The following is a 13,947-nucleotide window of genomic DNA, read 5'->3' on the forward strand; positions in this document are numbered from 1 at the left end:
GGACTCTGGCCTCCTTTCCTCCTCCAGCCTGCGCTCCAGCTTGCACAAGGCTAGGTGCGTCAAGCTGGGTCATCTGCTGAGGGCGTCCGCGGAGCAGCTCATGGAGACAGCTGGCATCAGGTCCTCCAGACTGCTGCTCAGGTTGGTGGATGAAGTCTGTGCTTCACTGCCAGTGGCCTATGGGGCTTTTATTGACAGCTATGCTCTGCCTGACCAATGGGACGGTGAGGGCGAGGTTGTGTGTCCTTCGCTGACGGTCTGTCCGGCTGTGCAGTGGGAGGAGGAGCGGGACAGCCTCCTGACCTTTGCCACTCCCAAGCCATGGGGGTTTGAGGCGCTTCCTATACCTGCATCAAGGTGGCACACCTACACTCTCTGGCAGGGGTGCGGCTATGTACAAGCCCATCGACAAGCGGGTGGGCAACCTCCAGTGGAGGATCGTGCATGGGGCGGTGGCCACAAACAGGTATCTGGCACACCTGGATTCCAGCACGGGGGCGGGATGCGTCTTCTGCTCTGAGAGGGAGACGCTGCAGCACCTGTTTGTTCTGTGTCCTAGGCTGCGGGGGCTGTTCGAACTGGAGCGGTGGGTTCGGGGTCTGGGGGAGAGCTTCTGCTTTAAACTCTTTATTTTCGGTCCTGTTTACATGGTGTCAAACAAATCCGTCCATGTCCTGGTGAACACTGTTTCGGGGGTGGCCAAGCTGGACATTTGGAAAAGCAGAAGGAACGCTGTGCAGGGTCAGGGGTCAGTGGACCTGGCCCTGATGACGATTGGTCTGCTCTCAGCCAGCCTCAGGGTGGAGTGTTAGTTTTACAAACTGACCGGCAAACTGGACACTTTCAGGAGTGTATGGGGTGTTGTGGAGGTGCTGTGCTCAGTCCAGGATGATTCCCTCATTGTTAACCTGTGAATTTCCTGTGGTAGCTGTGATCTTTCTCCTTTCTCCTCTCTCTCTCTCTCTCTCTTTCTCTCTCTCTCTCTCTCTGTGCGATGGAGAGAATGTGTGGTTAGCGTGCACCATCAGCATCTCTCAACTCGCTTCACTCCAACGCAACTTTATGTTTGCATAACAAACGTGTCGTCAAAGAAAGAAAAAATATATATATATTTTTAATGTTTTAACGACATTTCGTTTTTATTTTTATTTTTTCATTTGAGATGCTGGTGGTACTTTGTCGTTCTTTTTTTTATCCATCTTTGTTCAATGTTGACAGTTTACTGACCACAACAAACTAAGCTGTTTTGGTTGATTCACTGCGGCTGCGCTTTCTCTTTCTGTGCCTGTGGCAGACCCTGCCAACAACAGGAGCAGCATATAGAGGAGTAACATGCAGAATGCAAAGACATTGAATGACGATTTCTCAAAAAGTGCCGGCTAAATAAATAAATAAATAAATGTGATTTTTTTTTTTTTTACAAAATAATGTTACGGACTACAACTTTTAGATTAGGAGATTTATTAATTATTATTATTATTATTATTATTTTATAACAAGTAAATATTTCACTGATGAGACATAAAAAATATGAGTTGTTTTCTTTAACGAGTGATGCTACACTCGGCTAGGCTTCAATTTTTGTTGGATGATTGATAAAGGGATTATTATTATTATTATTTTTATTATTATTATTATTATTATTATTATTCTCATAATAATTCTCTTTCCTGGCAGTTTATCAGTGTCGAGGAAGTAGTGAATCATCGACCACTGTGCTAGTTTGAGCTTTAGTTCACACAGGAAGTTCAGCAGACAGACAGGCAGAAAGACAGATGCAAAGACTACGGACTCAAACCAATCAGCAAATTATAAAGTTCCTCCTCTTCTCGAGAATAGGTTATTTACACGTACAGGTTAGATCAAAATGAACAAACAAATACATGAATGTGTGTGATACTTACCTGGTAAAATACAAAATAAATGACAAAAACAATTCAATAAATGTGTGCGTTTTATTTTTATTTTTTTCCAGCAAAAATGAAAAGTGATCACCACACCCGGAATGTTTCCCTTTCTGATTCAGTGACCAATCAGGAAGGAGGAGCCGACGCCCAGGCAGAGCAGAGGAAGACTCCACACAGGGAGGAAGGGCGGGGTAAGTCGGGATACCACCTCCTTGTGGGGCATAATAACAAACCCGTTGGGTGTTTATTTTTTTGTTTTGGTCAATTTATATAAACTGTATAGTTATTGGTTCTGTATAGTTATTGGTTATCCTTAGGTTTATTGCACATTGCCAATTTTCTACAGTTCATTGCTTATTTTAGCTTTGATTTTTGGGTTTATTGTTGTTCGCTTAACTTCATCGTTATTGTGTGAGATTTATTGTACAGGGCTGATGTGTCCATCTTCTAGTTAGTGTTTATGTTTATTGTATATTGCATATATTTCTCGTTTGCTGTTAATGGTTATGGTTATTGTACGTTTTCACTGTTTCATCCTCTGGTTAACGCTGAGGTTTATTGTGCATTTCCATTTCTTATTCATGTTTTATTCTATTGCTTTATTATTATTGCAGTTTGTTGTGTGAGCTGCTGTCCCGCTGCAATTTCCATCTGGGGATGAAAAAGTGTCTATCCGTCTGTTGTGTCTATCTATCTGTCTATCTATCAACCAGTCTGTCTGTCCATCTATTTATATAATGTGTCTTTCTCTCTGTTCATCCATCTATTCTCATTCCAAGAATATTTTTTTTCGATTTTTACTTTTTACCATATTTTAAAGCAACATCTTTCATGAGTAAGTTACTCTTACTTTACTTTAGGAAAAAAAAAGATTTCTATATACTGTATCAAAAGCGTATCCTATAATATTTCCATTTATTTATAATATCCTATAGGATGTTATAAAAACCCTATATGATACGATAGCAAAACATAAGTGTATATGCTGATTCTTTGCACTCATCAGCAGAAAATAAGCGACAGTAGCACTTTATGAAGTATTATGGGCTGTTACTGTTATATGAGACAAGTAACTTTTGATATACTTTTAATACTTCTGTGTATGATGAAGAGCACGTTCTCATATACGTTCACTTAAGTAGAAAGGTCAATGTGGTACTTTCTCTTTCACGAGATTTATGTTGCGTCAGGGTTTTTGTACTTTCACTGTAGTTTATTGAATTGAACAAACTCACCCAGAACCACGAAACTCGGCTGTGACTTCAGCACGACCGTGCGCCGCCCTCCTCAATGTGGAACGACTGGCACTCGATCCACCCAAAGTGGCTCAGCTTGGCTCTGGTGATAATAATGCGAGACACAGGGAGTCGCTGCCGCTGCCTCAGTGCATTTCTGGTCGGGAAATAAAGTATTGATATAGATATCGCCGACCTAACGGCAGCCTCATCAAATCCTTCCTCAAGGTCATTTAGTGAAAATACTGTAGAAGCAGAAGTAGTGACGAGGTAAAGTCATTCCTTCATGAATTATGTACTTTCGTAAAATTTGCCCTCAGGTCACTTCTTGGCCCAGAGTGGTGGCTATTGCACCGTAAACTGCGGCCGGGGTCCAAACAGAGAAATGTGAGTTATTCGGGCTTTTACCCTTTTCATTTGTTAAGTCACGCGTTACACATATCTGAAAACAGTGCATTACAATAGTCTGTTATTGTAGTTCACTCCATCATTCACTCCCTCACAAATACTTTATGCAATAAACGTCCGTTGATATAATTACCTACAAATATAATATTGTGATGATTACAAGTTAAATATTAGATAAACCAGTATTTCTTCACAAACACGTACAGCTGTGCTAGTTATTATTCTTATTGTTAATATTATTATGGCATTACTAAAACCTCACTGTCGGTGTGGAACTTGGGCTTGTTCTGATAAACTCAGAGCTCCTATTGCGACGGGAACTGATGAATTAGTGCAACCTGGCAATTTTGATCTTGCAACACAAGAGCTGATTGGAATTTGAAAAACGTTCCCAGTGCGAGCTCTGGCGGACGCAGCACAACTTTAAAAACTCAGGTTGACACACATTTTTACAGTGCATCACACAGATGACTCTGAAAACAGCGCTGTTATTTAAAAGTATAAGCACTTTGAGTAATTCCATTTTATTCCAATAGATTTGAACGGGAAACTGGAATCCAGGCCAGAAGAAGCGAAGGCACTCAGGATGCAACACAATGTTTTACTTTTGACATTTGAGCATGTTTAACCTCAAGGCATTTATTTCATATTCAACTGGTGTTGAACAGCGGGGCTGTCAGCCCCTGGTGGTCCACGGGGGTACAGCAGGGATGACCCATAAGAGCGGTCTGAAAATCTAAGCTTAATGGATGGTTGAGAAATGTCATATTGAAATGAATCGGCCAACTTTATTGAGGAGGATTCAAAGTCTGAGTCGTGATGAGTGATGATTAATTCATACTGAATGAAATACTTGTGCAAACACATTGGTAAGTTTTTCTTTTTTGCAAAAATGATCATTTTCTGGTTTGGTGAAAGGCAGGAGGTAAATACAGGGGATGCAATACTTTCCGAATGGACAAATTTAATAAAAAAAAGTCATAAAGTCTCTTCAAGAGACGTCAAGAGATGAGGAGGTTTCAACATTTCCATTTATTTGTATGTTATTAGTTAAATTATTGTCTGGATTTATGTAAAAGTATGGAAGAAACATTAATTAAAAAAAACATGAAATATAGTTGTGTTATGGAGCTTTGACCAACTCCATTAACAGTTCAGTACAAAACGAAACACACACACACACACACACACACACACACACACACACACACACACACACACACACACACACACACACACACACACACACACACACACACACACACACACACACACACACCAAAAATGTCCAAAAACATATATATCCTGTTTTTTTCATTTCTCCTTCCCGATCACCTGATGGTGCGGTACATCATGAAGTCCACCGTGGTGCATCGGGGGAACTTTCCGATGGAGCTCTCCTCCACCGGGGTGTAGACCTTGATCTGCCGCATGTGTGTGTCCCGGCCGTTCTGGTGGTTGGCCAGCACTGCGATCTGGATCATGAAGGTCCTGATGGGACTGTTCACCTAACACGCACGCACGCACGCACACACAGGTTTATATTTATTCACACTGATCAACACACCAGCGATTTCACTGATCAACTTCTTGCCCCCATCATTGAAGGTCAGTGCCTCCACTAGTCCAGTGTTTCCAAACATTTTCTCCGCCACCAAACCCCTATCCAATCGTAGTAATGAAGAAATCTTTTAAATGAGTCGGAAGTTTGGAGTCACCCCGACCAAAGAGTGAATGTCCGACTGACAAAGCGGAAAAAAAATACAGCGGACGAATTCAAGACCAAGGCAAAAACGGTCGAGGCATTTGGCGTAATAAAAATTGAATGTGATTTGCAATTTGCACTCCACCAAATAAAAATAATTCTGACAGAATGATCCTGGAGTCTTCTGACTCTCGTTCAGGAGGTCCTCCCTCGCTCACCGTGCGTTTTACTCAGTGATTTGTCAGGAACCGAATCTCAAAAAGAAGTCAAACTTTTCTTCATTACCAATTCTTTTCTCTTTGAGCTTGCTCTGATGAACACAGAGCTGCTGTTGTGTCTGGGACTGAAGAATTTCACGAATTAGCGCAGCCTTGCAAATTTGATCCTGCAACACAGGAGCTAGTGTGCATCATACATTTTTTAAAGTGGAATTTGAAAAATTCTCCCAACACACTAGTGGTGCACATGCACACACATGCACAGACACACGCACACACACACTACCTGGTCCAGCAGAGAGATGTGAATCCAACCGCTGGGTTCAACCATGTCCAACTGCTACAAAGAGGAAGTGCATATTTAAAGATATGTTCCAGCATGTAATGTTTTTTTTTTAATTCCGCTGTATGACAACATGGTACTATATACTCATACCCTGATTTCCTGCAGGTTGTGGAAGTTGTTTCCCACTCGGACGGAGATCTTACTGGGCGTGTAGCTCTCATCAGACTTATAATCTGCATAAATACACAGCATCTTCACCGTGGTCTTCCTCCTACGCACAACAAGATGTTGAACAGCAATTTCACAAATCAGCTATTATCACCCCAGAAATTCCCATAAGGGTTCCGCAACATTCAGATCAGTTAACAAATTGTTGATTATTTTTATGATTACGTTTTATGCACGTGTGACCATACACTGCAGTATTTCAACCATTAAAAACAGTGAAGTCCCTGTTGGAGCTGGACTGTAGCTGAACTGAGATGTTTCCATAGATCCCGTGCTGCCGAGACGGAGGCGTACAAAATACCTATTATACTTCCAAGCAACACAGCCAATCATAGACTTAATGACACACATCAGTCAATCCAGAGAGCAACTTCAATGTCACGTGAACGAAGCATCAAGAGACAATGAACGGAGACGAACCGGTCGTGCTGAAGAAAGGGTGCAGGTCAGTTGTGTGGTATTCGGGCACAAACTAGCTGACACAGAGCAAAAATACAGTGTTTCTCGAGCCCTGTCATGACTCGATCTCGGTGTCCCAAGGGAACACGAGGAATATATTCCAACATGTGGAGGTAAACAGAGAAAGGAATACAAAGAAAGTACGGCGAACAAAGAGGCAAAGGCTAGCAAACATGTACATAGCAAAAGCACTGACGCAAAATGGCAGCCTTCAATTATTCTCAATAATTTTTTATTATTGCTCCAACAATGCACTGTGATGCACATCCAAACAATGAAAGCTAAATAAAGCTGTGCTTGAAGGACAGTTCTATTTTTAAACAAGTTTAACTTTTTTCCCCCGCCACAAATGATTGTTGCAATACCGCCATCGGGTTATTTCGTCAAAATAATTGGGATTCATATTTTTTTATTATTACATTGTTGCCCAGTTCAAGTGTGTTGCCAGGGTGGGATCTACCTAAACTGGATGTTGACCAGATGAGGCTGAGAGCCGTCGGACTGCCAGTACGTCTCCAGGTTGTCGTCTCTCAACTGGTCCACACCAAACCCTGTGGCACAGAGATGAATTATACACTGGCACTAACAGCACGACACAGTACCACAATACTCACACAGTACCAACATAGTACCACAGTACTAACACAAAAATAATATGGCAACAGTACTTTGTTTCGTAACAGTTCTACAATCCGTACTGGCAGTCTGAGTATTTCTATACATGTACAGTATATATTAAGTTGTACCCATATTGTCTAGTGATGCAAGAGTCGCAAATTATTTGTTCGTGGCGAACAAAAAAGTTTTAATGATTCATCGATCTGGGATCACTCTGGTAAAAGAGACGTTTGTTTGATTTGATCGTAACTCGGCAACTACGGCCTGAGTCTGAATCTGTATTTCCGAACGAAAAGAGCCGTGAGCAGCGAGTAACTCACGGGCCTCAAGCAGCTCAGCTAGGAGCCTGACAATCTGCTTCAAATTATGAGGCAGTGAGTGAGAGTCAGTCGTCAGGAACAGTCTCGAAAAGGAGCCAAAGCTCTCATCAAGGCTTCCTCTTAACCCACAAACTACATGATCGGTTCTGCTCAGTGATTGGTTCCAATGATAAACTAAGACATAAGATGTTTGAATGGCATAAATTTATCAAACCAGAAAATAGCTTTTTACAGGAAATAAAGTATTACTTCTTATTCCAGCGGGAAACTACCCACACAAAAGACGAAAACAGGTGTTTGCCACATGAACAAATAAGCAAATATTCCGGCCCACCCCTCCTGGAAACAAAAACTAAGCTGGCGGTGCTGTTGCCACATACCAGGTTTACAGGAGGACAGGGACCACACGGCCTGTGATCCGATCTCTCGGACCGTCCCAGTGCGCTCCAGCTGCTTGGGGTCGGCCCCGGGCGGGGTCTTACTGGGAGTGGCCATCCCCTGGACAAGCGCTGAGCAGAAGAGAGATGACAGCCGGTGAATAATGTAAAAAAAAAAAAAAACCAATTATTCAAGTATTGACTATTAAACTTGAAAGAAACATCTCCTGGATGCACTGGGACGCATCTTCAGTGATGTATCCTGAGATTATTGGGTGTTTCGGGTCTCGCAACATCAGACACCCTCCCCAGGTGACCCAGCCGGGGTTGATCATGCCCCGGCTTGCGTCCCAGTAGCAACCCACGGATCTGCCCTTTTGAGCCACAGCCACCTCGTGGCTTTCTCTGCGGCTTCGCTTGCGGATTTAATGGCCCTCTTCTTGGCCGCCCCTGTCACGCCCAAACGGCCTAGGACTTTGCAGAGAGAGCGTCCTGCAAAGCCTCTGCTGCCAACTTCTATTGGCTCGTAGAATGTCCTCCAACCCCTGCCCCTGCACTCCTCCACCAGTTCCTGATATTCGGCACGTTTTCTTTCGTTGGCTTCCTCAATGCGCTCTTCCCAGGGCACTGTAAGTTCCAGCATGATCAGGTGTTTTGAAGCCTCAGAGGTGATGATCATGTCTGGCCGGAGAGATGTTGATGCAATGTGCTGGGGGAACCTCAGCTGTTTTCTCAAGTCAACATGCAACTGCCAATCAGGGGCTGTGTGGAGGAGTCCTGTTGTTGTCTGTGGACATGCCCGAGGTCTCTCTCCAGCTTTGATGAAGGGGGCTGCCTTCTTCGGAGCATGATGGTGTTTGCTGGTGCTGATGGCCGAGGCTATGCTCTCAGCAACTGCTTTCAGAACCTGGTCATGGCGCCAACGGTAGCGACCATCAGCCATGGACTTTGGGCAGCTGCTGAGGAGATGTTCCAAGGAGCCTCTTCCGGAGCACAGGGGACAGGAAGGTGTCTCGCTCTTCCCCCACACATGGAGGTTCGCTGGGCTCGGAAGGGCATCATAGGCTGCCTGCACAAGGAACCGGACGCTGTGGAAGTCTGCCTGCATGATGTTTGACCAACTGACTTTGCGCTGCAACGCGCTCTCCCATCTTGTCCATGCCCCCTGCTGCCGGAGTCCCACTGCCCTACTCACTCGCTCCTCCTCCACACCTGCTCGAACCTCTTCCTGGAGTAGATGGTGTCTCTCCTTTCCCCGGGCCTGACTCACTTGGGTCTTTGGGAAATAGCCCAGGCCTGTTCTCCCTGTCACCAAGACCCCTACCAGTGCTTTTTGCCTTAGGCGTGACTCTGCCACCTCCACTGCCTTCTCAGCCTTCCACTTCCTTCCTGTCCTCAATTCAATCCCAGCTGATAACGCCTTGCTGTCCCTGGAAACCCTGTACTGTAGGGCTTCTCTTGTACGTGCCACCTTGAATTCTTCAGTGAGCCCACTGAAGGGTAGCTGGAGGGTGTTACTTGTCCCGTACAGGGCAGCGCTGTTAAGGCTGCGGGGAAGGCCCAGCCACTTCCGAAGAAAGCCACTGCTCTTCCTTTCGAGGGATTCCACAGTTGTTAAAGGGACTGCGTAGACGAGGACAGGCCACAAGACTCTGGGCAGAATGGAGTGCTGGTAGATCCAGGCTTTAAATCTACCAGGCAGGCCGGACTTGTCCACCTTGGTGAGCCACGCTCCTAGTTGTACACCAAACTCCTGGATGGCAGCAGAGTCTTTCAGGCTTGAGTCAAAGAGCTTCTCCAAGCTCTTGACTGGTTGCTCCGTGATGGATGGGATTGCAGTTCACCAGAGATCGAAAACCGGAACTTGTCCATCACCTTCCCCCTCTTAAGTACCATGGACCTCGACTTGGAGGGCTTGAAACTCATCCTAGCCCATGTGATGAGTCTCTCCAATCCCTGCAAGATCCACCTGCTCCCTGGGACCGATGTTGTTGTGATGGTAAGGTCGTCCATGTAGGCTCTTATAGGGGGCTGGCGAACACCTGATCTGGATAGGGGCCCTCTGCATTCCACCTCTGCAGCCTTGACCACCATGTTCATCGCCAACGCGAAAAGGGTAACGGAGCTGGTACAACCTGTTATTATTCCTTTCCCTAGGCGATGCCAGTCTGATGTTACTGACCCAGAAGTGAACCTGAGCCTGAAGTTGGCATAATAATCCAGGTTCAGGTGCTTGATCTTGCTGGGAACATGGTGGAGGTGTAGAGCAAGCTCAACCAGTTTGTGTGGGATGGACCCGTAGGCGTTAGTCAGGTCCAACCACAACACAGCAAGGTCACCTCTGTTCTCATGGGCCTCTCTGATGAGCTGTGTGACTACACCAGTGTGCTCTAGGCACACGGTAGCTCCAGGAATCCCACCCTTCTGTACCGAAGTGTCGATGTAGTTGTTCTTGAGGAGAAACTCGGTCAGTCTTCGGGAGACGATGCTGAAGAACACCTTCCCTTCCACACTCAGGAGTGAAATTGTCCGAAACTGGTTGATGTTTTTCGAGTCCTCCTCCTTGGGAATCCAAACTCCCTCTGCGCACCTCCACTGGTCGGCCACTCTCCCCCTTCGCCAGATCACCTTCAGGGTCTTTCACAGGTGCCGGAGAAGCTCTGGGCAGCGCTTGTAGACGAGGTAGGGTACACCACTGGGGCCTGGGGAAGATGCTGAGCGGGCTGCCTTGATGACCTCTTCAACCTCCTTCAGGCTAGGCTCCGTCAACTTGAACTCTGCTGTTGGTGGGGCAGGGCTGATGACAGCTTTGTTGGGACCTAGATCTTGTTCCCTCAGTGGGTCGCTCATAGTGTTCTGGAGGAAGTGGTTCACTTCTTCTCTTGAGCACTCAAGCCGGCCACTGCGTTTATCCCCAAGCAGCTGTTTAGCAAAATGGGGGGATTGGCAATGAAGGCCGCTCGCTTCCTGGCTCTCTCTCTTCCCCGCCTCCTGTGCCACTCTGCTCTCTCGAGGGTTATCAGCTTCTTCCACAGGATGTTATGCAGTTCAGCCAATGGTTGCTTCTCCTCCTCAGCAGCTCCCTTGAACTGTTTCTTGAGGGTTCGAAGCTCCTGGCACAGCTGGTGTATCTTAGTGGCCCTGCGGTTCATGGTGTAGGAGGTGGTGGTCTTGGTGTTGCCCTTCTCAGTCCAACCAAATCTTTCTGAGCCATAGCTGACGATGATGGTGGTCATCGCTTGGAGTCTGCTGTCAAGGTCTCCTTTGGCTGTGGCTCGAATGATGTTGGACACGTCCTCGTCAAACTGCAGCCACTCGCTCCGTCTGCTTGCTGGGGGCCATTTAATCCGCTGCTGTGGAACTACTCTGCTGGGGTTGGGAGACTCTGGTACGTGGAGGGACTGGGATCTGTGGGTTGCCTCCTGTCCGGGCTCCTCCTGCGTCTCACCAGGTCCAGGACCTGTGCGTTGTACCTCGCTCTCCCGCTCCAAACATTTCATTCTGACCTGATGGATTTTTAAGCCACGTTTGTTTTTGCATAGCTTGCCGCAGATACTGCATGTCATACTCGTGGTCGGTTCGTTTGCGGGGGTCATTAACCTTAAAATAAATAATGTTAAATACCCTTTGTCCTTTTTTTTTAAGTTTAATCATTTTCTTAATTAAAACTTAACAAAGAATAAGAGAAGCCAAGCTGACAGTTGGTGAATTATATTAAATAAATGTTCTATTGTTAATGAATTATTTATTAAATATACAAACAGGTAAATCTGAAGATGGACAGTGAAAATAAACCTAAAAAGTTAAAAAAAAAAACAATATAAATGTGTATATAAATATGGTCACATACAATAATGTTATTACAACAAGGTCACAACATTGTGAAATAAATAATGTGAAGTATGTGTTATTTTGTAAATGTCGTATTACGTATATGAATGTCATGTATCCGTTCAAACTTTAAAGCGTAATAAACAATTTCAATGCACAACAATCGAGAGATGCTCACGGACACTATTCTTATAATTGACAATGTTAAGAAGGACGAACAATTGGAAGTTAGCTGGCTAGCTGGACCACGCCAGAAAACCGAGTTTAAGAGCCTGAAATGCTGAGTTTGTTCAGCTATTTGGGTTTATTAAAACATACTTACGCGTGAGATGAAATGACGGGTTATCTCACCGCATTGCGGGCAACACTCAACTGACTCTTCTGCTTCGAATCTCCCACCTGACGGCGCTCCGTCGCGGGCTAGTGACGTCACGCACCGCCGTCGTCGCATAGTAGTGACACGCCAAAGACGGACGTTGTCCGTACCCCGTCATGGTAACAGACCCCGTAATAGTCTTGATATTTTGAGCAACAAATGCTAAAATTAGAGAAATACATCGAAAAAATATCGCATGACATGTATCCAGCAAACGTTGCGTTTTTCAAGATGTCGAGAGGTCCATAACAAATGTACTTTCGGCAAAACTGAACAAGAAAGTGCAACTCATCTTTTCTGTGGTTGCCCATAAAGTATTACATCCAAGATTCAAGATTCAAAAGGTTATTTGTCACATATATATACACACGGTCATACATATGCAGTGAAATGTCATGATACCCGGTGATTACGCACAATAAGCTCTAAAAATACTATAATGTGCTTAACCGACACAAGCTGCTCGAGCAGGCGGATTCTGGCTTCAATAATTTTATAATTATAATTATTATAATTATAATTTTATATAATCGTATTAATGGTCTTTGTTGTAGAAAATATACATTTAAATCCTCCTAAATGAAACTCACCTTACCTCACAGAGTAGAAGCCCCGGCATGTCACAAAGCTTCTATTTGAAGTCCATTAAAGCTTCATCCTAAACCACTGCGATGTCGAAGAGCACTTGTAGCCCAGAAGAACAATACAAGAAACAAAAGAAAGAAAGAAAGAGCACTATAATACTGAACTTGCAAAATAATAGCTCGTTAGTGGAGTTAACTAAGTGGCGTCACGTGGCATGGGTGGCAGGTAGATGGACTTAAAAAGTCGACGACCAAAAAGACGCCTTCAAAACAAGATACGAATAAGGACTCAAACACTGGGTCCACAGTGCCCATTCGTCTCCTGAATCCACCATACCCCTTTCTCCAAGAAATACATTCGTACATAATTCCATCAATGTACAGATATTTGAGATCTTTATTAGAGGTATATTTCGACTTCATTTCTTATTTCTAATTTCTAATCTTTCTAATGCTTTGTCATCCCACCGTGGTATTGCTTCACTCTTTACTTCGCCTTCACTTTTAGTCAAGGATTCTAACGCAGCCAATATTAGACCTTGTCTTATTTTATTATCAAATGTTTCGATGTCTATATTATAATCAATTTGGCTCAGGTATCTCCCACTCATTCTAGAGAGACTTTGAGAATTATATATTGTGCAAAACAACACATGCAGTTATCATTGAAGGGGAATACATTGTCCCTTATTTGGAATGTAAAGATAACAATGTAGGTACTATTGTTAACCTTTTTATTTTATTGGTGAAATTTCATATCTATAAAGCCACATTTCTTCATTCAATGCCATCTTTAAAGTTGTTTAATATTTACATTGATTGTTATTTTGAGTCTCCAAAATTTCTGACTAATAGGAAAAGCACGTTAATAATTAAAATTTATTTATGTATTAATTAATTAATTTATTTATTTTTTATTGTGACTTTATTTGATCATTTTCTTCAGTTTGTATTCCTCCTTACTATGAATGCTCCATTGTTTATATGTGTTTCTGTCTGAACAGGTATGACTGATTGTTTGTCCATTCTTACAAGAAAAAAGTGACACAACATTTTAGAAAATAATAATAAAATAATTTAAAAAAAATAATACAAATATTTTCATGAGATGGTCCCAAACATTCGGGTAAAAAAAATCGAATTAAGTAATAATGAGAAATAAATCAAATAAAACCAAAAAAAAAAAACTAAATTACAAAACAGCTCTGTTGCAGAACAGTGACGTAAACAAAACAGCATCGCCGTGACACAAAACACCTTAAAAAAAAATAGAAGGAAAAAAAAAACCATAATAATAACATGGTCCAAAAACTTAAATTACGTTATGCGCTGTAATAACGCTCGGTGTAATATCGCACAGCAGTGACGTCATCGTCGCAGAGCTGAGTGCGTATC

The 13,947-nt window shown here is 43.6% G+C and overlaps 1 protein-coding gene across 2 annotated transcripts; it reads right to left on the reverse strand.

Moving 5' to 3' along the window:
* Positions 1-4,552: 4,552 nt before the first annotated feature.
* Positions 4,553-12,033, reverse strand: anapc10 (anaphase promoting complex subunit 10). 2 transcript variants are annotated; one of them, XM_080023352.1, is made up of 6 exons: positions 11,915-12,033; positions 7,765-7,893; positions 6,907-6,997; positions 5,910-6,030; positions 5,760-5,810; positions 4,553-5,058 (listed from the first exon to the last, which is right to left on the reverse strand). In XM_080023352.1, exons 2-6 carry the CDS (start codon positions 7,877-7,879, stop codon positions 4,882-4,884), a joined length of 555 nt encoding a protein of 184 aa, XP_079879478.1. In that variant the 5' UTR covers positions 7,880-7,893; positions 11,915-12,033; the 3' UTR covers positions 4,553-4,881. The 2 variants fall into 2 exon arrangements, with proteins under 2 accessions (XP_079879478.1, XP_079879477.1); XM_080023351.1 differs by having other exon boundaries at positions 5,760-5,813.
* Positions 12,034-13,947: the final 1,914 nt, after the last annotated feature.

This window comes from Zeus faber (genome assembly GCF_960531495.2).
Source record: "Zeus faber genome assembly, chromosome: 22".
Classification (NCBI taxonomy): Eukaryota; Metazoa; Chordata; class Actinopteri; order Zeiformes; family Zeidae; genus Zeus; species Zeus faber.